Raw genomic sequence first — 22,764 nt, 5'->3', positions numbered from 1 at the left:
GTAAAAACCCCATGTTATTCTTTTTCCAATTTTCCTTGGTTTTATTCTTGGGCATTTATTTTGCCATGCAATCTTTGAGGTCCATTTTATCCAGTTTAAAAAAAAATCACCCTAATCCTATTTTAACTTGAATTACATTGAATCGATACAGAAACTGGCGGAAATGGCATTCTGTGGCGTTACGTTTTCCCACCCAGGAACACGGCATGGCTTGTCCCTTCCAGATCTTATTTTTCAATCTTCCAGAAGATTTAATTCCATTTATGTTTCTATACTTTCACTTCATATGCTTCATTTCCATAAACAATATACAGTACTGTTTGGTGTTTAAAATTCTGCCAGTTCTTTCTTTGACTGAAGCATGACGTGCTTTGCACCTGTCCACACAGTGTGACTGCTCCACGGCATTCCATTCGAAGAACTGCCCACTGTTTATTTATCCAGTACCCTCAAGATGGGCCATTAGCTTGCATCCAAAGTTTCTTTTAAATCTTTTTCTTTTTTTATTTTTTAATTTATTTTATTTTATTTTATTTTTTTACAAATAATGCCCCATGAATATCCTTGCCTCACATCTCTTTTGTTCATGTGTGAGATCTCTCATATGCCTAGAAAAGGACTTGCCACGTCCTGCGGCATTTCTATCTTCAACTTTCTAGATGCAACCAAATTACCCGGCAGAATACTTACACCAGTTTACATTTCGGCCAAGAGGGCAGGAGAATTCTTTTTTCTCTACATTCTAGTCAGCAGTGGAACATTCCTGTCCCAACTTTTCTTGGCAAAGCTCTGTTCTTCTCCCTTTTAATTTTTGTAATAAATTTTTTTTTCATTTTGGTTTTTTGAACGGGATATATACGGATATACATGTGAGTCTGTGTAACCGTATCTCTCTCTCTCAGTCTCTGTATCTCTATCCATCTGTAGACTTTCAACAGGAGCTGACGCTTGCACAGCGAAAAGTCTTCTCTGATCCCTAGCCCCGGCCGCCCACACCTCCGTCCTTTTGTGCGTGCCAACAATTGTTAATGGTTTCTTTTGTTTTCCATCCCGAGAAAGTCTATAAATATGTACACAAATACCTTCTCTCCTATTCCCGTTTTTAATAAAATGGTAGCACACCACATTTACTCCTGTGTGCACTTTTTTTGGTCCACTAAACCTATTTGGGGATCACTCAATATCCTCACATAAAGAGCTTCTTCCTTCCTTCCTTCCTTCCTTCCTTCCTTCCTTCCTTCCTTCCTTCCTTCCTCCCTCCCTCCCTCCCTCCCTTCTTCCCTCTCTCTTTCTCTTTCTTCTTTTTCTTTCATGATAGCAGCATACCATTCTACTTTTTAGTTACATGACTATACTTTTACCGTCTCTCCTACAAGAGCATCTTTCATTTCCAGTCATTTGCCACAAGGTCCAAGGCTACAGTGAAGTTCCTTACAAATTTCACAAGTGTAAGGACATATCTATACCCCATAAATGGAATTATTGGTTCAAAGCATAAATGCATTTATAAATATGATAGTGTCACATTGCCTATCCCACCCCCAAGAGTCTATTTGTTGGCACTCCCACCAGCCTGTCTCCCCGTCCCCGTAGGAACATAGTATATAATCAAATGTTTTGGTGTGGCTAATACTGATAGATATAAAATGGTATCTCAAAGTGTTTTAGGATTTATTTTCAAACAGCGTTACATAGTATAATTTACACACCATGAAGTTTATTCATTTTAAATGTACATTTCATAAATTTTAGGAAATTTATAGAGTTGCAACCATCACCACAATCTAATTTAGAACATCTCCTCTCTTCCCAAATCTTTCAATGTGTCTTAAATTTTCATTTCTCTGAGCGAGACTGAGCATGTTTTCATCACTCTAAGAGCCATTTCTAGTTCCTTTTCTGTAAATTTTCTGTTCACACCCTTTGCCTGTTTTTTTCTTATATTTTTGTCTTATTGATTTGTAGGCACTCTTTATATAGTATGCTCTCAGACTAGGATAAGTGCCTCTCCCCCAAGCACCCTGTGTTTCCAGTTCTCACAGGCCAGAATTAACAGAATCTCTTAGAGTGTCTGCACCTCCCCCACCCCGTGAGTGGTCTGCATGCAGTGACCACATCGGGTTTCCTTCCATGCCCTTCCCTCTCAGCACAGGACCTGGCCCAGAGTAGGTCTCTGCAAACGTGCTTGGATTCAATATCTGTAAATATATGTTCTTTGCCCCTCAGAGTTCCTGTCACAAGCTGGGATGATGTATTAATCTGTGTGGTTATGTCTGACTGTTCCCTGAGGAAAGGTACCATAGCTGTTTTATTCAATACTGTATACCCAGGGTCCAAAACAGTGTGGCTAAACGCATTATTTTAAAGTGTTGATTGGATTTATTAATTTATTTTTAAGTGGTTTACAGTATACCTGGAGGGAGCAAGATATTGGAAATTCCACCAAAGGATACAGAGAAGGAAGGCTGAAACCAACACAGCCACGGCACATGGTATTTCTATGAGGGGACACAGCCCTGACCGTGGGCCTGAAGTGGGTGGGTGAAGACCCAATTGCACAGGGGGCTGGTGATATGGAACTCCAGCCTTACATTACTATGCAAGAATGTGGGCCCAGGGTATCCATTCTTCCAAATTTTCAAGAGAAGCTGGAAATGAAGTTCTTTATGTGAAATCTCCCACTTTGACATGTTGGCGACAACTAACGCATGGGTTCCTGGGACTTGGATTGCCAATTTTCAAAGCCTGGATCAGAAAACGCGTTTTAAATACATGTTTATGAGTAATTCTCATAACCCTGGAGGGAGGTTTGCAGAAGCAGACCTAAGGCTCAGAGTAGGAAAGTGACTTGCCTAAGGCCACCCAGCCAGAAGGGGTATGAGTGTGTCTGTTGGGGGGAGTTCTGGCCCAAGAGCCTGCATTAACCCAAGCTCTTCTCCTGGGAAGAACAGGGAACTAATTCTCCGAGTCCCTGGGCAAAGCCTCTCACAGGGTTTGTCTCAAGCCCACCTGAGCAGGGTGAAGCTTGGCCTGGAGATGGGCTGGCTGGACTCCCACCTGGAAGCCCAGTCGGGCTGTGGCCGTCTCTAGTTCTAGTTACTTCACTGTCCACATCCCACACATAGCAATTAATCATCACCGCCTCATGACAACTTGGGTATAATTATCTTGTATTACGAGTGAAGTCTCGCCCGGCAGCCCAGGCCTTCCCAGAGAGGCCAGGGCTGCCTGAGAATACAGGGTGAGAAGTGTTCTCTGGCCCCACGAGCAAGGCAGGCGCGCCTTGCAGATGGGGCCTCCGTGGTGCTCTTTCTTTTAAGTCCCAGGCCCCTCTGGACTTGCCGGAGGGGGCAGGTTGGGAGAGCCAGGCATCCTGCGGCCAGGGTGAGCAAACCGCAGGGGCAGGGTAGGGGGGTGGTCTCACGATAAGGAGAAATGATCATGAAAGCAGGGCACAGACTGGCCCACTTGCTCTGGCCTCCTCTGCTCCCCATTCACTCATTCCCAAAGTTATGCCTCATGGCGACCAGTTGTCAGAGAAGATCCCAGCCCCTGGGCTATTGCTGGGGAACAAGACAGACTCCCTTTCCCCAGGGAGCCTAGCATTCCAGTGAGGCCGGAGAGCCGGCAACGTGCCCAGAGACTAGTTTACGTTGTGTGAAGTACTTACTCTAAAAGAAAAGTGTGAAGGCTCAGTTTTGCTCTCTGAGGGGTGACATCTGAGCAGAGGTAGCACACACTCTGGGTGGAGGGAACAGCAGACACAAAGGCCCTGGGGTGGAATATTCTGGCTTGTTCAAAGAACAGAAGGACGGCCACTGTGACTGGATCAAGAAAAGGGGGAAATAGGTCTGAGTGATCAGCAAAAGCTATTACACAGGTTCCAGAGGAGTTTGGCTTTTACCCTAAATTCGGTGGATACATTCTAAAAAATGATTTCTTGTTGCCAACTAAGCTAGGTCTAGAATTTCCCGCCACCCATCTTTTCAAGAAACACTTATGGAGCATCTCGTGTGTGTCAGCCCAGCCCTGGGGACACGGCCGTGACAAAACAAAGCCCCTGCTTCTGGAGAGTCCATCTCCGGGAGGAAAGGACCCCTACCCCAGCTCTTCTGCCTGGTGACTCGGGTTCAGGCTGCCGGCTCCCGGGGACCCCACGCGGGACACCGGCGGCCGCCAGGTGGCGCTCTGCGCCTGCGCAAGGGCGGCCACATGGGGGTCGCGGGGCCGGGACCGGACCCCCGGCGGGGGAGGGGCGGCCGGGATGGGGGGCGGGGCCCGCGCCGCAGGTTGTGTGACTTTGGGTTTGACCTGCCTGGAGATGAGCTAATCCCGCCGTATAATAGACTCCGGGGAGATAGGGAAAATGGCCGCGGCGCTATCTGCGTCGCCATGGGGACCATCGCGCGCGCGCGGGCGGGGCTCGAGCCTGGAAAAATACAGCCTTTGTCGGCGGCGCGTGTCACTCACGGCGCGGGGACCTCGGGCGGCGGGGCTCGGGTCTCTCTTTCCTCGGGTCCGGCGCGGGGAGGCTCTGGGGCCCCTGGCAGGGCGTGCCTGCTGAGGCGGGTCGGGACCCCTGAGTGCTCCCGAACTCCTCCGAAGACCTCGCTCCCTTGCACACCCGCACACCCCGTTTTGGGTCACTAGCACATCCATTCCTTCTACTGTGGCGTCTATCACACCCGCACACCCCTTTCTCTCCCCGCCGGCTGGCTCTTCCCCGAGCTGGAGAGGGGTCCCAGCTCCCCAGCTCGTGCGTCCTGAGCCTCCACTGGCAGGCGCAGGCACAGGCCCCAACGACTGCCCTTCCCCCTGGACCCTCCGGCACACACCCGGGCACACCCAGGCAGATAGATACACAACGGCCCTCACGCGGATCCGCGCACACGGGGGGAGGGGAGTACTGGCACCTCGCGCACTCCCTCCGTCCTGGCAGTCACAGGTACGTGTGCATGCGCGTGCTGACAGGCCCGTATGAGCCCAGAACGCTGAGTAGGGTGCGACACCCGCAGGCACACAACACTCAGGAGAGTAACACACGCATGTCCGAATAGACACACAGACACGCGTCCTGGTGGCAGATGACACCACCTCCTGTGTGAACTCCTAAACAGCCTCCTCGAGGGCAAATACATCGAGGCACTCACAATACGCTCCGTCACCACTCCTGTACACACGGATTCGCACACCCACTCTTTCACACACGTGTCTACCCACCCTGTGTAACATGCATGCCTACACACTCACGTGCAACACTCCTTTCTCTGCGCACCCTCAAACAATTTCGGCTGGGCCATCCCCAGGCACTCAGGGCACACGCGCCCATCACGCATGTGTGTGGGGCTTGCACATCTGCACTTTCTTGTAGCCCACTTCTTGGACATGCCCGCATGCACACCAATACCCTTTCTTGTTCAGTGCCCATCCACTGGCACACGCGAATGTCCGTCCAAACATGCTGGGCACACCCGGGGGCGCACACGCTGGTGCCCCCGGCAGGCAGGCAGGCAGGCGGCGCGGGCACAGGGCGCCCAGCGTGCCCCCCGCGGACGGCTATCTGCCTGCCCATCAGCGCGCGGATCTGCGGTGGTAAATGACGCGTTCGATGGCGGGCGCATTTGTTGTGCGCGCTCTGAAAGGGCTCCGATAATCTGGAAGGCAGAGATAAGGAACACCATTTATTCCGCGGCACTTTGGAAACAATTCCCAGCCCTGTACAACCCCATTCTCGGGCAGCCTCCGGGAGCCGGGCAGATAACGATTGGCTATTCATTATCTTCGCCGGGAACAAAGATTAGCCGGCCGAGATGAAAAATTACCCCGGACAGCGGCGCAGCCCCGCGCGGACCCCCCTGCCCGCCGCCGCCGCCCGAGCCTCGGTGCCCCGCCCGGCCCGCGGGCTCTGCGCTTACGCCCTCAGGGCCCGCAGCCTGGCGATCGGCCTCCGGCGCTCGCGTCGGGCGCGGGGCTCGACATTGCCGCGGTCCCTCCACCAATCTGTCCATCCCGTCCAGGCTGTCTTCCGCGTCCCCACTTTTCTCGCGTTCTATTTGGGGCCCTTCCTTCTCTCCCTCTTCTCCCACTGCTCTCAGAGCCTGTCCGGGTTCCCTTCTGTCTTCTCATCTCTCTATTTTTGTTTTGTTTTGCTCTCTCTCTCCTCTCTGTATCTCTCCCTTTTCCCTCTCTCCGTGCCTCTCTCTAATGAACACTCACTGCTTTTGTTCCCTTCTGACTCTTGCTGCCACTTTTTAGTTGTTCGTTTTTGTCTGTTCCTGCATGTCCCCAAACCACCCCTCCATCCCCTACTGGTGTCTCTGTCCCTCTATGGCAGTTGGTGTTTAAAATCTGTTCTTGGGTCTCCCTGTCTCATTCCCCGTTCCCCGTCCCTCTGGGTCTTGCCATCCCTGGGCCTCCATGCCTCTCAATCTACCCCCACCCTAGAGGGCCCTGCATCCAGGGGCCTCACACCCCCTCCCCTCTTAAGGCTGTGTTCCTGACTGCAGACCAGAGGCTGGGAGGCTCCAGCCGGCTCTGGCCAGCCCAGCCCAGCCCAGCAAAGAGATGGCAGGTGGGGTGGGGGGTGTAAGATCTGGAATCCCCCCTCTGAAGAAACAAGACAGAACTAGAAAAGGTACAGTAGACATGTAGGCCCTGCCGGGTTCCTGGGGATTTGCTCCTGTGCCCCAGCACTGGCTCCCCCGTGCCCCTCCCCAGTGAGGCTGGGGGCCTTGGGAGCGGGTGGTCCCAGCGAGGCCAGCTCATTAGAGCAGTTCTTCAGCATGGTGCTGGCGTCGGCAGATAAGCTTATCAGCTCATCTCCCCCTCCCACAGACAGACAGAAAGTGCCCTCGCAAATGGCACCCCGGAGCTCCCCTGGCCGCCTGCCCTGCCAGTTCGGGATGGTGGGTGATCTGGGAAGACACACATAGTGTGTGTCACCCAGGGACACACTCCTCCCCAGACAACAGACACAGGGTAATACCGGGCAGAGAAACACACAGAGTTCAAAGATACATTCATATACACGGATGCCCATACCCTAGGTAAACAGACACAAACACCCACCCCAGCACATATCAGCTCATACACAGAGCTACACACAGATACGCAGACACACTTGGCTACACTCTACACTGTCCGCCTTCCCAAAATCAGTTCAAAGATACAACGATACACACCTAATACCCCGTGCTGGTAAAGACAGACCCACACACACATGCACACACACCCCAATTCATAGACACAGGATCCCAGACACACGCTGCTACTGACCCACATAGGGACACACACCAATTTATAAATAAACACTTGGAAATACTCACACCCCATCAAATGATTCATGGACACAATGATCGCAGATACACAGCCACAGGGACACACATCCAGTTCCAGAGACACTCTCCCACATGCACTTTGGGGGTCATGCTCTGAAACAGCCATACATAATACACAAACTCTCAGGGACCCACAAAACACAGACTCTCAATATGCAAACTCTTAGGGACCCACAAGAAGAAATGGTTTTGCAGACTTCCCGTGTGCTCACGAATGCACACGCAGGGGCACTCAGGACAGATACCTCCTGAGTGCACATAGCACACACGCATGCAACACAGTCACCATCAGCTTCAAAGATGAACCCACAGATAGAAGATGCCCACAGAGATGGGGGGCTGGACACTCGTCTTGGGGACACACACTAGTTTTCCCAGGACCAGGGGCTTCCCAGTCCTTCCAAAGAAAAGCACTTTCTCTTTGGGCCCAAGATCCCCAGGCCGCTTTCACTCCCCCAGGGCAGCTGGAATGGGACCAGCCCCCCACCCCTGCACTGTGGAGTTGAATTTTGAGGTAAGGACTTTGGAAGTTCAAGGACTCCCCTAGCTCACAAACCCAAAAGCATTCTTGCTGTGAAGACTCCCACACCCCCTTCCACAGACAAGCCCTCTACTCCCTAGCTCCCTCCTGTGAGAGGGTTCCTTGAGGACGGGCCAGGAAGACGCCTCACACCCCACTCCTGAGATGCCCTGATCTGCTCTGGAGTTGGGGAATTCGGGTGGGGGTATAGGTGGTGAAGGAAGAGGCTATGTGTCTACGAATCAGCCTGGAAGTGAGGGAGGTGTGTCTGTGTGTGTGTGTCTGTGTATGTGTGTGAGTGAGCGCGTGCATGCCGCGCGAGCCAGATTCTCAAGCTACATTTGGGTGTGTGCACGTGTGCCAGTGTGACCCACATCTCCCGGCTGAGGATGTCCACGCAGCCACGGCCGTGTGCGCTAAAGCGTGTGCACAGTGTGTGCGTGAGCACTACTGGAAGAACGTTGGAGAAGGAGGAGCAGGCGGTTGTGTACGTGTGCGAGCGCTTGTGGCCACGATTCGTGAGGGTCCCCGGGGAGAGTCTCCAAAAAGAGCCGTACCAGACTTTCTGAACATACACCCTTGAGAGCAGGGGTGCTCATTTGTGCGCCTCCGCGAGGGCGGGAGTAGTCTGGAGTGTGGGCGAGTAGGGTGTTGCGCCTTGAGGTCCTACCGGCCCTCGGCCTGCCGCCCGGTGGCTGGACCAGGGAAACGGGGCGCAGAGCTCTGGGCGCCCTCCTGCCCCCCTGCGGCGCTCCCGCCCCCTCAAAGTGCTGTCGAAATAAAAAGCAGCGGCCGCGGCGGCCGGGGGAGGGGAGGGAGAGGCAACGGGAGCGAGAGGGAGGTAACAAGGCCAGCGCCGCCCGGGCTCGCCGCTCAAGCCTCTATCTCCTGGCTGCCTTCGCCCCCACCCCAGCCGGCCCCCGTTGGCCACCGGGCGAACAAAAGCGGCCCGCCGCGCACCATGCGGCCACTCCGCGCGCCGCCAGGGCCGTGCTGGTGAACGCCGCCAGCCCGCGCGGGGCTCCTGTGGGCCCACCTAGCCACGCACCGCGCTGTGCGCCCCGCTCCTCCCCGGCCCCGTCCACCCGGGGGCGCCGCCCGCCGCACCTCGCTCGGTAAGTCCCCCATCTCCGCCTGGCCAGGGCCCTTCAAGACCCCAGGTCTGGCCCACCCGGCCCCCTAAACGCGGTCCGCCTAGCCCAGTGGCCCCTGACATGTGGCCTTCGGGGTTCGCCCTGGTCCTACCAGCGACTCGAACCCCAGGTCATAGGGGCCTAAACCTGAGGGAGTATTTGCGGAGTTGAGGACAGCAGGCCCGCGTCTGGCCTCCCGCTTTCCCATTTCTCGGATGCAGCTATGCATAGGCCGCGAGCCCCGGTTATTCCCAGTGCCTCGCAAAGCGCCCACCTCCCGGCCCCCGAGCTGGGGTCTTTGTCTCGGCCGCCCCCACCTCTGGGCCACGGCGGTGGAGGCGCCCAAGCCGGGCAGCCGAGCCGGGGCTGCACCTGCCGACTGGTCCCGTGCGCCGGCTTTGCGCGGCTTAACCAGGCTCGCTCCTGCGTGCGCCCCCGCGCGCCGCGCCCCGCGGCCCTTTATCCTGTATGGCTGGGGTGCGGGTGGGGGAGAGCGCCGGGTCTGGAAGTCTCCCCCCAGCCCCAAGCCGAAGTCGGAATCTGTTTAGTGGGATTTCAATAAGAATGGGGCCGCCGCGGGCTTCGGGATCTGCCGCCGGGAGGCGTAGACGGCGGTCTGGGTCTGTCTGGACGCCGGGCATTTAGAATCCTTCGGCGGCGGCCAGGCTTGAACTCCAAGTTGCCCCAACCGCGAGGGGAAAGATCCGGCGTTCAGGGCCCCCGGGAGTGGCGGCCGCTCCTTTCCCGGAAAACACTGAAGGAAATTCGTTGTTTTGGAAAAAGCTACGTCTCCCGGGGATCGGGAACATCTGGCGGTGAGCTCCGGGTCTACACAGGCACCTAGCGATGGGATTCGTTTATGAATAGGCAGGATTCGAGAAGCAGGTAGGGCCAGCGCGGCTGCCCAGGCGTCTGGAGAGCGTTTCCCAGCCGGGTTGACAAATTGCAAACAAATTGCGTCTAACGAAACGAATTTACCAGTTGTCATGCTGCCGAGGCCGCTGGGCCGCCAGGCACTCTATGAGTAAACCGCGGCTGTTCGTGAAGCAGGGTAGAAACGTTGCCCGATTGCTGCAGGTCTCAGCAGGGCCCATGGGGGAGGCAGTCCGGCTTGGAGGTGGGTGGTCAGAACCTGATAAGGAGGCAGAGGATCTCCCAGGAGCCTCAACCCAGGACACCAAGACTTCTTGGACGATGGGCCCCGGGTTTTACGATTCAAAAGGCCCAAAAAACGTAAGGGGTGGGAAAGCCAACATGGAGGCCAGAGGAGAGGGGCCTTCACATTTGGGGGGCTGCACGTGAACCCCAACGAGCAGAAGGGGCTGTTGGAGCCCTAGTCCCTTCATTGCAGAACCCCTTTGGAGGGATGGCTGCAGGCCTGAGCAGCTCTGAGGCCTTGCCCTATGGGGATTTCTGAACCCCTCTGGCTAAAGCGGCCCCCACTTCCTCCTCAGTACCCCTCAAGGCACAATGCCAGTGGGGGGCTGGGAGGTCGCTGGGTTGACAAATATCCCTATGGAAAGCAGCCCCTAAGCAAACTGGTTTCTTTGAATCTCCCCTCCACTGCCGGCCAATTAGATGCCCGTAGGAAAAAGGTGGGAAGAATTAGGTTACAAAGAGAGGGCAAACTTATGGTCCCAGAGGGGCTACCTTGGATGACGGAAGTTTAAACAAAGGGCACCGGAGGGGAGGGCCATGTAGCATGGGGAACACCGGGCAGCTGAGAGCCACGGCCCAGGCCGGTGAGGCCCTGTAGAACCGGGCCTCTGATCCTTGGGCTGCCAGCTCCCGGGAGAAAGCAGACTGAGCCCAACGGATGACCCATGGTTTCTCAAGGGATCTCAGGCCACTTGAAAAAGGCAGTTAGAAAATTCAGTTTCTCTGCTGCCCTTCCCCAGTCCTTCCTGAAGTCTTATACTTGTGTAAGGAAAGAAGTGACAGCTTCTCAGTGCGATCAAAAGGCAGCACCCGCATAAGCAGCAACCCTTGGAAACGAACAAAAACATGAAAAAGGGAACGCGTCCCTCTGAAGGTGTTCTGGAGACCTCGAATCCCGAGGCTGTAAACCGAAATAAGTCTGCTCTTCTCAGGCACAAAGATGTCCCCCGCAATCCCAGCCGATTTGTGGGGGCCGCCCTGATCCTTCCCCGACGTTTGTTTGGATACAAGTGATAGGATGGTCTTCGCTGCCTACTGGGCAAGATGCCTGGCTAGGGTCCCTTGGTCTGTCTGGCATACAGGTACACTCATGATTGGAGTGGGGGGTGTTTTACCCGCCAGCTGGGCCTTATCCTGCCTGGAGCCCCTCTTTTCTCTCCCAGGCGGGTTCGCTCCTGCGGGAGAACGCAGCAGTCCCGCGTCCAACGCAGGAGCTCCAATCATAGTGGAGGCCTCGCCGCCGGCTGCCTGCCTGCCTTTTGGAGGAAGGCAACCCCGGGGTGGGGGGCTCAAGAGACCTGGGGGAGCTCCCTCCTCCCCTCTCCCCCTTTTTTCTCCAGGCCGAATTGCGGGAAGAAAGACTGGTGCGGATCTCCCGAGGCCCCTGTTCAAGCAGTGCTTAACTGCCGTGCTAAGCTCCTATGCGCGGCGATTTTCTGAGCCGCCGAGCGGGGTAATTAAATCCCCGCCCGCGCTCGGTTCTGCGCCAGGCCAGCGGGCAGCTCGGGGCGGCTGTTCAGGCAGGGGGCTCGGCCAGGCTGGTCACCTCCACTCCTGCGGTGGCCACGCTGCCCCGGAGGGGCTTCAGCTTGCCCCGGAGGAGCTTTTAGCCGAGTTCGGAATGACGAAACTGCAGACCCACCCAGAATGGGGGCCATTTGAACCACGGGGGAAATAGAGCGAATTACCTGTTTTCCCGAGGGTCCGGAGCGGCCACGTCCCTGCGAGCCAAGGCGCTGATCGCAGCCCCACGGAAAGCTTCCGCTCGGCTCCGGCGTTACGGCCCCGGGGCCGGCTTACGGCTGGCTGCCTCCTGCGCTGGGTCCCGGGGTTCAGGCTGACGGGGCAGCCTTGCCCGACACCTGGGATTGTCCCCGGGGCCGCGGTGTCTTTGATAAGCTCCCGCTAGGCTCCAGGGACGCAAAACAGGCTCAAGGCTCCGACGATCGCATTTTACGCGTTGATGAAGAGTCGTAAGCTAAAGGCAGGGAGGAGAGACAGGCGAACAGAGAGGCAGCGAGTGCGGGCCTGACCGCGCGCGTTGCGGGAAACGCGAACCGGAAGGCACTGAGGCCAGTCACCTGCCCGGCCCGGCCGCGGAGGCCCGGCGTCCGCGGCCTCGCGCTCCCACTCCCCGGCCCCGGCGCTCTTTACCCGGCTGGCGCCGGCCTTCTCTCATGCGGAGCGGAGTTCCGAGAAGCCCGGGGGGGCCCCGCACGCCCTGGAGTGGAGCGGAGAGGGAGGCGCAGCGGGCCGCCGGGGCAGGAGGGTCCCTAAGCGCCCGGGACGCGCTGGTTCCCAGCCAGATGGAGCTCCGCGCCTCCGGCCCCGCGTCTTTACCTGCGCCAGGGCCTGGGACAGATGAACGGACAGCCGGACGCAGAGGCAGGAGGAGGCCCCTGGCCCGTGCCCGCACCCCCCGGCGCTGCCCAGAGTTGGCCTGGGAGAGGGCGACTGGGGCGCGCCCGCGGAGCTGGGCCTGGCCGGGAGCCCCCCGAGCCGAGGGGACCGAGGGCTTTCCTCCCTCCTCGGATTATTAAAAAGTTCATTTCCTGGCGAATCGGGTGACGTCAGGGGCCCGGCGTCGCGGTGGCGGGGCCGCCCGGCCGGAGAAGCCGCCTCCAGTTACCCAATTACCGACTGTCAATCCCGCCGCCCCTCCCCCCACTCCCGGGGGTGGCCCGGACCCCCGCCCTCTCTCCTGTCCCGGACCCACCTGGGATCCTTCTGGGCTTCTACTCCGAGAGCCATAGACTCAGCTAAGGGAGAGGGACTGGAGGACGACGATTACTCCCCCTTACCCTCGCACCTGTCTCAATCCCCCCAAAGTTCTTTGTTTCCGAGCCCTCCCACCCCCGCCTCCCTCGTCGGCCTTAGGCTCCCTTCGAGCCTCGGTCTTCTCAGTCTGTATAATGGGAGAGAGCGAGGAGGTTTGCGTACGGGGCCCACTCCCCCCACAGAGCTGGATCTCTGCACTGGAGGTGTGTGGAGAGCAGTTCCAGGTGACTTAGGGGACGGAGTTCTCAGTCTACCGCCTCCCTCTCCCCAGGGGCCGCCTCAGGGACCCCCGGGAGGGAAAAATGCCTGCTCCTGCCCAGAGGCGTCTCCTTCGAGCCGGCGCCGGCGCCAGTCCGGGTCTCCATGGCCTCGCCCCAGGCAGTTCGGCCCGCTGGTCTGCGAAGGCCACGCCCGGGAAGGGGACGCCCCCTCCCCCTCTCTGGAGCCGCCAGCCTGGCCACCTCCACCCGGTCAAGCACAGTCCTAAGAGGCCTGTTGTCCGAGGCCCAGGTGCCCACTCGAGCCGCGTAGTTCCTGCCCCTCACTGCTTCTCCTGTCCCGCAGCTCTCCTCCCAACCCCCTGCCCAGCCAGAGCCCGAGTCGGGGGAGGGAATGGTCTGGGTAGGTAGTTGGGACTTCAACTGGCCACGTTCAGCTGTAAAGGAGGTGGGATCCGAGAGTGGAAGGGCTGGGGTCCCGGGGAGAGGACACTCAGACACCCAGAAGGTGCACGACCCGTGCTCCCGAGGAGGGGTCCCCAGTTGGGGGTTAGCTACTGGGAGGAGGGCCCTGAGGTTAGGGGGATCCAGGAGTGTCCGCAAGAGGGGGCGCAGCAGTCAGCCAGTGGGGTGAGGGTCCTGGCGGGGGGCTTTGGCAGCAGGGGCCGCCAGGAGGGCGCTGGGAGGGGGCCCGCCGGGGGAGGGGGGCAGGCCCGCGGGTCAGTCCGGGAGTCCGGCGGACCGGGAGTTGCGGGCTCAGCCAATGGGGGGCGGAGGCTGGGCGGCGCGCGGCGCTGATTGGCTGGCGCGGGCTTCTTAGGCGTGCACGGCCCCCGCTTCATGTCTGTGCAGGAGTCGCGAGCTGGCGCCAGGGCGGCCGGAGGATGCCGAGGGGCCGGAGCCGGGCGGGCCTGAGGCCGAGGCGCGCGCTGTCCCCGGCTCCTACCCCGTGAGCCCAGCCGGCCGAAGCGCGGTTCCTGAGCCCGCCACTCCCGGCGCTCCCGCCGGTGCTGATCCCCTGTCCCCGAGGCCGCGGCCCCCGCTCCCCGCGGCGCTGCGTGTGTAAGTTTGGGGTGCGAGAACTGGCCGGGGGGCTGGGGCGCGCCAAGCTCTGAGAGGTCTCTTCCGGGGCTCAAGGCCGGGGCCAGGCTGCGGGTGACTGCTTTGGTGTGCCTTGGGGAGAAGAGGTCCTGATTGTGCCGCCTGGGAGTGCGCGCAGGGGGCTGGCTCCCAGCCGCTGGGGCTGCGTGTGCGTGTTTTGGGGGGGGGGTCGTCAAGTCGGTATGTGTATCTGGCGCCAAGTGTAGGTATGTGCGTGTCGCTGGGATCATGCGCCCCAGTGGGTGCCCAGGCGCCTGTCTCCAACTTTTAGTCTGTGTTTATGTGTTTGTGTGCCGGGAAGGAGGGGGGTCGGTGTGAGTGTCTGACTTAAAGTGAGACGCTGTGTTTGTTGGGGTAACTGCTGTCGGGGCTTGTCCCCGTGTGTGACCCGGCGTGCACGAATGTGTGGCCTTGGGACCGGGGGTCACCATGTGAGTGTGCGCGGCCGAACCCTCTCCTCCGCCTTCCTTTCGTTTTGAGCTTTGAGCTTTCCTCCCACCCGGGACTGTAACTCGGCTGAGGCGCAGCGGCGTGCGGGACTCCGCGTGGCGGGACTTTGGGGGTGTCAGGCCGTGGCGGCGTCCCTCACGCCCCCTTCCGTCGCTCAGGGACGCAGCCACCGCCTCGGCCCAGATCCTGAGCCTCCACTGCCGGCCATGGAGGTGGCGCCGGAGCAGCCGCGCTGGATGGCGCACCCCGCCGTGCTGAATGCGCAGCACCCCGACTCGCACCATCCGGGCCTGGCGCACAACTACATGGAGCCCGCACAGCTGCTGCCTCCGGACGAGGTGGACGTCTTCTTCAACCACCTAGACTCGCAAGGCAACCCCTATTACGCCAACCCAGCCCACGCGCGGGCGCGCGTCTCCTACAGCCCCGCGCACGGTGAGCCCCCAGCCAGCGGGTGACCGGGAGCCCAGGCACGGCGCGGTGCGCCGCGCGCCTGGCGCGGGAGGGGAGGAGGGCCCGGCTGCCTGCTTCCCGGATGTGAGATCCGCAGGAATCGGAGCAGCTGAAAAATTGGGGCGGGAAAGGTGGGGGGAGCAGCCTTTTGGGGTGGGTTTGGGCACCCTCGGGTTTCTGCCCATTTCCAGCTGGCATGTGGGGGTTCCCTCCAGGCCCTGGTCCAGTGGGGTTCCCTCTGTGCCACTTGTCCTTCAGCTCCGGACTGACATTCTTGATTATTGCCGGTTGGGGTGTTATGTTTCTGGTTTTCTTTGGGAAGAAGGTTACTGCTGGTTGTTTTGTGAGTTGTGGTCCTGTGTATCGAAGCTCTGGTGAGGCTCAGCCTGTGCCCACCCTGACCCCTCTCCCTCCTCCTGCAGCCCGCCTAACGGGAGGCCAGATGTGCCGCCCACACTTGTTGCACAGCCCCGGGTTGCCCTGGCTGGACGGGGGTAAAGCTGCACTCTCCGCGGCTGCAGCACACCACCACAATCCCTGGACCGTGAGCCCCTTCTCCAAGACACCGCTGCACCCCTCAGCTGCTGGAGGCCCGGGAGGCCCCCTCTCAGTGTACCCAGGGGCAGGGGGTGGGAGTGGGGGAGGCAGCGGGAGCTCTGTGGCCTCCCTCACTCCCACTGCAGCCCACTCTGGCTCCCACCTCTTCGGATTCCCACCCACTCCGCCCAAGGAAGTGTCTCCCGACCCCAGCACCACCGGGGCTGCCTCTCCAGCCTCCTCATCCGCCGGGGGTAGCGCAGCCCGGGGGGAGGACAAGGATGGCGTCAAGTACCAGGTGTCCCTGACCGATAGCATGAAGATGGAAAGTGGCAGTCCCCTGCGCCCAGGCCTGGCTGCCATGGGCACCCAGCCTGCCACACACCACCCCATCCCCACCTACCCGTCCTATGTGCCGGCCGCTGCCCACGACTACAGCGGCGGACTCTTCCACCCAGGAGGCTTCCTGGGCGGCCCTGCCTCCAGCTTCACCCCTAAGCAGCGCAGCAAGGCACGCTCCTGCTCAGGTAAAGGCCGGTGCCAGGGACCTGGTGGAAGTGGGGTGGTTTGTACGTCTGCGTGTGTGTGTTTGGGGGGAGGAGGGCTGTAATATGGGAGATGGCGGCAATGTCAGCCTTCCAGATCCGGGCATGGGTGAGGTCCCCTTCCAATAGACTCTAACAGATGTTTGAGACTCCAGAACGAGGGAGAGGGAGCCCTAAAAGTTTTGTCCTTTTCTTAACTGTTCCCAGTGGTCCCCAAAGTTCGTTTCCCTCCCCCCCTTCCTTCCAAGTTTGGCCACTGCAGACCAAACACAGAACGGGAATTCCCCCTTCCCTTCCCTTCCCTTAATCTTAAGTGAAAATTCGAGCAGCCTCTTGACTTAGTGTGTGAGAGAACGCAGTACGCAAGCGACAACAGTGAGGCTGTGTGTACGTGTGTTTGTGAGTGTGTATGCATGCTGTGGGTGCACTGTAGGTGCTCCAGACCCTCCAGGAATCTGGTTCTCCAACTCAATCAGTCCGATCTTGGGATTTCGATGTTTCCCAATCTCCTTGGGAGATTTCCCCCAAAGCAACATTCCCAGGACTTGTTCCTGCTCCCTGCCCCCTGGCGTGTCCTTCATTCTCCCTCCCTGAAGGCTGGAGTGAGGGGGATGAAGCTGTAGGTGCCTCTGCCCCTTTGCCAGAGGAGACGGCTGGAGCCAAGCTGGTTTGTCCAAGAATCTGGCCAGAGAGCCGAAACCAGGGCTAGTACGGGGCTTTGGCTGTCAATGCCTCCTTCCCAATCCCTTTAAGCTGAGGAAGAGAAAGATTTTTTAAACTTTTATTCTTGAGTCCAGGAACCTTTTCAGGAATCTTTTCTTGCCCGTATATATCGACAATTTAGTTGAAACTAAATGGGGAGACATTTTCCCAGGCTATGTGATGCCAGGGCATCCGGCTACCCTGCCTGATTGCTGCCGCCACCCAGGCACCCACCTCAGCCCCACCTTGGGGTCCCGTTCTGCTCAGGCCAGCTACCTCGCTTTTAATTAGCCCCTTTTCCCAAGTTTGTTTTATACAATCTATTTGAATTCCAGATGGTCTTTCAGCAACAACAACAACAACAACAAACCAAAACCAAAACCCCAAAAACCCACCATCGACAGAAGACCAAGGTCACTTAGTCTACTTGGCTTAAAAACGAAAGAGCTTATGGTTTATTTTATTTTAAAGAACACTACCTTCGATCTGAGTCCGGGACTGAATTCTAGGGCCTCAGCGGAAGAGGGGGAAGCTGGGGAGAAAGAAGGAAATCCCCCTGCTTGGAGAACAGAAGGAGGGTAGGAGCTGAGGGCAGAGAATCGGGAGGCGGCAGACACAGCTGGGGAAAAGGGGGAGACAGAAGAGAGGAGGCAGAACTCCAAAGCGAGCCAGAGCCCTCCCAGGCCCAGCCAGGTCGAGCGGGGCGACTCCTGCCACCGCCCTGCTGTCGGCAAAGTTTGCTGTAAATACCCTTTCATTGTCGAGCCGAGAATCCCTGGGGCCCTGGCCCCACTCCTCCCTCCTGCCCCGTTTCCCTTCCTTCAAGAGAGGGTTTTGAAGAGGGAGCTTTGGCCTTAAAGCTACTCTCTGAACTCCTCTCCTGCAGGGGAAACCTCCTCCGGGTCCCTCTTCCTGCCCAGGGTTGGAGCTAAAAGTCACCCCCCAAGCAGCCGGGCCGAGGCAGACCGCTGCCTGGTCGGCGCCCGCCCACCCCTGGCTCTCTCCCATGACCTTGTCCGTTAAGCAGGCCTGCTGTCTCTCCCTGTCCCCCTTCAGAAGGCCGGGAGTGTGTCAACTGTGGGGCCACGGCCACCCCTCTTTGGCGGCGAGACGGCACTGGGCACTACCTGTGTAACGCCTGTGGGCTCTACCACAAGATGAACGGGCAGAACCGGCCACTCATCAAGCCCAAGCGGAGACTGGTAGGCGCGGGGCAGCAGGTGGCTGGGGAGGGGGCCACTAACCTGGGCTGGAGCTGCGACTTATTTAAAAAATAATAGTACCACCACCAAACGCTTCCAAGGCAGCTGCTTTGCCTCTTGAAATCCTTTTATCATTAAAATCACTTGGGGTCGCCCTTCTTTTAGGCCAGATTTTTTTCGAGCCAGATTTCCCCCTCTGCGGCCCACCAGGTACCCTCACCCCAGCGAGCTCAGGAATCCCCACCGTTGAGTGTCCAAGGGCCCAACTCCTGTCCCCTGGCCTCTGTTTAACTCTTTTTAAAAATAGGGCCATGAAGTAATTTTCCTTGTAGCCCAGCACACAATCTCCTCACGCTTATTTAAATAAAACACACACTCACACCAACCACCAAAAAAACCTGCCCTTTATTATTTTTCCATGGAGTCACCTATACTGTGTATTTTCATTTGAGTGATTTAAAAAAATGCCCTTTCGGATCTCCTGCCGGAGTTTCCTATCCGGACATCTGCAGCCTGAAGATAAGGAAACTTCGCGTATCTGTTTCCGGACCCCGCGAGTTTTAGAGCCTCTCCTCAGCTCAGTCCTGCCTCTCGCTGGGCTGTTTTGAAATTTCTAATACCCTCCACTCTGCAAATAATGCGTAAAATGCTAAGAATAATAAATATATTTTTTTCAGGGCGAAGTGATTTACGAGGCTTAAATCGCTTGCCGCTTTGGGGGCCCCCTTTCCCCACCCCCCCCCAGCGAGGGCGGGGTGAGGGCCCGGGTGGGGGTAGGGGTGGAGGATACGGTGTTGGCCCCTGAGTCAGAATTCCAGGTCCAGGCCGCTTACTCACCCTCACCCTCCCCGCCCCCCAGTCAGCAGTCCGGCAGGTCCCTCCGACAGACCAAGGGAGCGAGCGAGCTCCCGCCCAGGGCTGTCCCAGCCTCCGCTGGTCTCCTTCCCCCACCCCCTGGCCTGCAGTTCTTTGGGAAGTTTGGGGGGGGGTGGCGGAGAGTCCTGTGCTGTCACTGTGGGGCTGGCGCTGGTGGGCCCGCAAGAGGGGATCTGCTTTCTCGGGTCAAGACTCTCTTACTTTCCCTTGTTAGGAGCCTTCAGCTCCCTTCTCCAGAAACCAGACACTCATTTCCAGACCACCTCTGGCCTGGATTCCCTGAGGGGCTGCGGGGCAGTCAGCAGTCTGTGGTTTGGGGTACAGGGTGCCGGACGGACCAGCCTTGTGCTGATGGAAATGTTCTGGCTCTGCTCTGCCCACTGTGGTCGTGACTGTTGATTCCTTGAAATGTAGCTAATGCCATAGAAGGAACTGAAGTTCTAATTTTATTAAATTGTAGTTCAGTTGAATTCGAACAGCCCCCCTGGCTGTGATACTGAACGGGTCAGCTTTCCATCTCCCTAAACATTTGACGTCCCTACCCTGGCCTCTGTGTGGCCATCACACCCAGGATGGTGGATTTTGAAAGGAGTCGTGCGGGAATGCAGCTCCAGACCCAGGGGCTCCAGGGGGCCTGAGTCAGCCTCCTCAGGGCCTCAGTTTCCCCATTCGATGGTTGGTGGTAGTGGCTAAGTTGTCCTTTCAGCTCTTGCAACCCATTGATTCCGCGATCAGGCTTCTGAGAGTTCTTTATTCTAAGTTCAGCAAGGGTTTAGGTCTCCAATTCTAAAATTCCATGGCTTCTGAGATTCCTGGATTCCCCTGTGAGCTTTCCTGCTCCCGGGCTCAGTTGGCAGGCACGGGGGTGGGGTGAGGGTCGGGGAGGGAGGTCGAGGTGGAGCGTGGGAGCCCAGCCTGCTGACGCCGCCCCTCCCCTCCCAGTCGGCCGCCAGGAGAGCCGGCACCTGTTGTGCAAATTGTCAGACGACAACCACCACCTTATGGCGCCGAAACGCCAACGGGGACCCTGTCTGCAACGCCTGTGGCCTCTACTACAAGCTGCACAATGTGAGTCCGCCCCGCCCCGCCCCTCCCCGGGGACCACGGCTCTTTGTGCTGCCAGGCGCGGGGCCCCAGCCACAGTCTCCAGCGTCGCTTGGCTTGGGAGGCGGTGGCAGCCCGGCAGGCAAGCCCCGAGTGCCAGAAGGGCTTCCCGTAAGAGGGGGCAGGCCGGCTGGAAGTGTGTCCCACAGCGGGGGGCCCTGCAAGTCTGGGGAAGCGGTGCCTCTTTAAAACAAAAGGTGGGCATGGAGTTTGGTCACACCAATGGGGGGCTGTGTTGGCGCTTAGTGGGCTCAACGCCCTGCCCTGTGGGTCCCACACAGTGAAAAGCACCTTTCCTGACAGGGGAACATGCTGGTGGGAAGACCTCGATGGGCTGGGGAGGTCTGGAAGCAGGGCCCCCCGCCCAGACCTGCCTTTGCCCCGCGCGGAAGCTGGGGTCGGGGTCTTGTTCGGGGAAGGGAACCGGACCTCCTGAAGGTTTTGTGGTTGCCTTCAGGTGAACAGGCCGCTGACCATGAAGAAGGAAGGGATCCAGACCAGGAATCGGAAGATGTCCACCAAGTCCAAGAAGAACAAGAAAGGTGCAGAGTGCTTCGAGGAGCTGTCCAAGTGCATGCAGGAGAAGGCCTCCCCCTTCAGCGCCGCTGCCCTGGCTGGACACATGGCGCCCGTGGGCCATCTCCCACCCTTCAGCCACTCGGGACACATCTTGCCCACCCCAACGCCCATCCACCCCTCCTCCAGCCTCTCCTTTGGCCACCCCCACCCATCCAGCATGGTGACCGCCATGGGCTAGGGAGAGCCCCCCAGAAACGGACAGACAGATGCCAAGGAGGGTGGCTGACAGCACAAGGCTGGGCGCCCCTAAGCAGGGTGGGCCGAACCCTTAGCGGCCTGCCCTTCCCCGAAGACTGATGCCACTCCTGCCAGCCCAGCCAGAGCCCCAGGTTGCCTCTCCTGTGGGCACTCCACTTGGCCGGCAGCGGTCACTGTGAAGATTTTCAACCGGGCTGGGGGGCAGGCTTGGCCCGGCTTACTGCCCAGGTGGGGTTTCCATCACGGATGATTGTTTGGAGAAAAGAACGGACAACTTTATAAAGAGAAGAAGAGGGGGGCAGGGGACAAAAGAAGAAAACCGTTTATAGAAGAAGGGAGTAGGCAAAAATAATTTATTTTGCTCTTGTTTCTAACAAGGACTGGGGAGACGTGGAGGTCTGAGATGCCCTCTAAGTTCTCTTCTGGGTCTTCTGTTGCACCAAGTCCTGCTTGGCCCATCTGCTTGCTAGGGCTCTGGGGGTAGGTGTGCGGGGGGACGCTCGGCCCACACCTTCTCCTCTGGCTTGCTTTCCCGAAACAGCTGAAGCCCAGGTTGGGCTGAGCCCGGGCAGCGGGGCCACCAGCCTAGGGAGGCTGAGCGGTGCGTGCCCTGGCGGCCAGGCCCTGGAGGGCAGAGACAATCATGGGCGGTCCTGCGCAGATTCCCAGGCCAGGGCTGGGTCACAGGAAGGAAACAACATTTTCTTGAGAGGGGAAATGTCTCCCAGATCGCTCCCCTGGCTCCGAGGCTGAAGCTGGTGTGACCCGTGTCCCCTTAACGAGCCTGAGCCACAGCCTGACCCCTCTGCCAGGTGAACCCCTGTACATACATCCTTTTTCTGCGAAACCCCTCAACCTCCCTCCCCTCCCACTCTGAGACAAAAGAAAAGAATATATATATATAAAAGACTGCATAAGCTTAACTCGCTGAGGAGTTAGTTGTTTTATTTTTAAACTCATTCTGGGTCCAGTCAATTGTACGTTGCCACGGAAGCCCTTGCTATGGAAAGGAATAAAACCTACAAACCAAGGCTGTAGCTTCGCAATCATTTTTGGAAAAGTACTTGGACCCCACAGTCTTAGGACGGGGAGCCGGGGGCCTGGGGAGGAGCCTTGGCTGCTCTTGGCTTCCAGGGGCTGGTCTGGCAGGTGCCGAAGGCAGGAGTTGGGGGTGGGTCCAGGGAGAGGCCACGACCCTGCTGGGGTCCCTGGAGACGCCTGGGTTCTGCTGTGCTTTGCTGTGGCTGTCTGGACCCTTCCCAAGGTACAGCTGTACATAACTGTGTCCGAGCTTAGATTCTGTATGCGGAGATGGTGGGGTGCGGCGGCCGGCAAGGGCCCGGCCTGGGAAGAGAAACGTGCCGATGTAGTCGACCAAGTGCAATAGGGGCCGGCGATCGCTGCGGGGGGGGGGGGGGGGGGAGGGGGGGCACCACAGCCAGAAGTAACTTATTTTGTACTAGTATCCGCATAAGAAAAAGAATCCGCAGTATTTTTTGTTTTTATGTTTTATTTGGCTTGTTTTATTTTGGATTAGTGAACTAAGTTATTGTTAATTATGTACAACATTTATATATTGTCTGTAAAAAATTGTATGCTATCCTCCTATTCCTTTAAAGCGAATACTGTTAAGAATAATAAAATACTTTTTGTGAATGCCTCTAGCCAGTCTTGTGGGCTCCTGGGCTGCTGAGTCCTGGGTGTGGCAATGGAGAGTGAGACCCAGCCGTTCCTCTGGGCCCAGTGATTTGGAGGGAAGGGCTCCTGGAATAGGGGATGGGGCCCTGTCTGCCTGGGGTCAGAGATTCTGACCGCCTCTCCCCTGCATTGCTCCCATCTGAATTTCCGCATTCTCGTCCCACTGCGGGTCCTG

The 22,764-nt window shown here is 58.0% G+C and overlaps 1 protein-coding gene and 1 pseudogene across 4 annotated transcripts; one reads left to right on the top strand and one right to left on the bottom strand.

Moving 5' to 3' along the window:
• Positions 1-1,654: 1,654 nt before the first annotated feature.
• Positions 1,655-12,851, bottom strand: LOC123802000 (uncharacterized; annotated as a pseudogene). Its single transcript, XR_015726586.1, has 3 exons — positions 12,489-12,851; positions 11,837-12,126; positions 1,655-5,654 (listed from the first exon to the last, which is right to left on the bottom strand). The product of XR_015726586.1 is annotated as an uncharacterized LOC123802000 (transcript).
• On the top strand, positions 8,215-21,921 carry GATA2 (GATA binding protein 2). 3 transcript variants are annotated; one of them, XM_045812350.2, is made up of 7 exons: positions 8,216-8,972; positions 13,997-14,206; positions 14,854-15,130; positions 15,571-16,212; positions 17,989-18,134; positions 19,953-20,078; positions 20,572-21,921. In XM_045812350.2, exons 3-7 carry the CDS (start codon positions 14,902-14,904, stop codon positions 20,869-20,871), a joined length of 1,443 nt encoding a protein of 480 aa, XP_045668306.1. In that variant the 5' UTR covers positions 8,216-8,972; positions 13,997-14,206; positions 14,854-14,901; the 3' UTR covers positions 20,872-21,921. The 3 variants fall into 3 exon arrangements, with proteins under 3 accessions (XP_045668307.1, XP_045668306.1, XP_087722856.1); XM_045812351.2 differs by lacking the exon at positions 13,997-14,206 and having other exon boundaries at positions 8,215-8,972; XM_087866730.1 differs by lacking the exons at positions 8,216-8,972; positions 13,997-14,206 and adding an exon at positions 12,898-13,150.
• The last annotated feature ends 843 nt before the right edge of the window (positions 21,922-22,764 follow it).

Source organism: Ursus americanus, chromosome 14, assembly GCF_024610735.1.
Source record: "Ursus americanus isolate L20-20 chromosome 14, mUrsAme1.1.p, whole genome shotgun sequence".
In the NCBI taxonomy this organism is placed as follows: Eukaryota; Metazoa; Chordata; class Mammalia; order Carnivora; family Ursidae; genus Ursus; species Ursus americanus.
The sequence above is the reverse complement of the archived record's forward strand: the minus strand, read 5'-3'. Positions and strand labels throughout refer to the sequence as shown.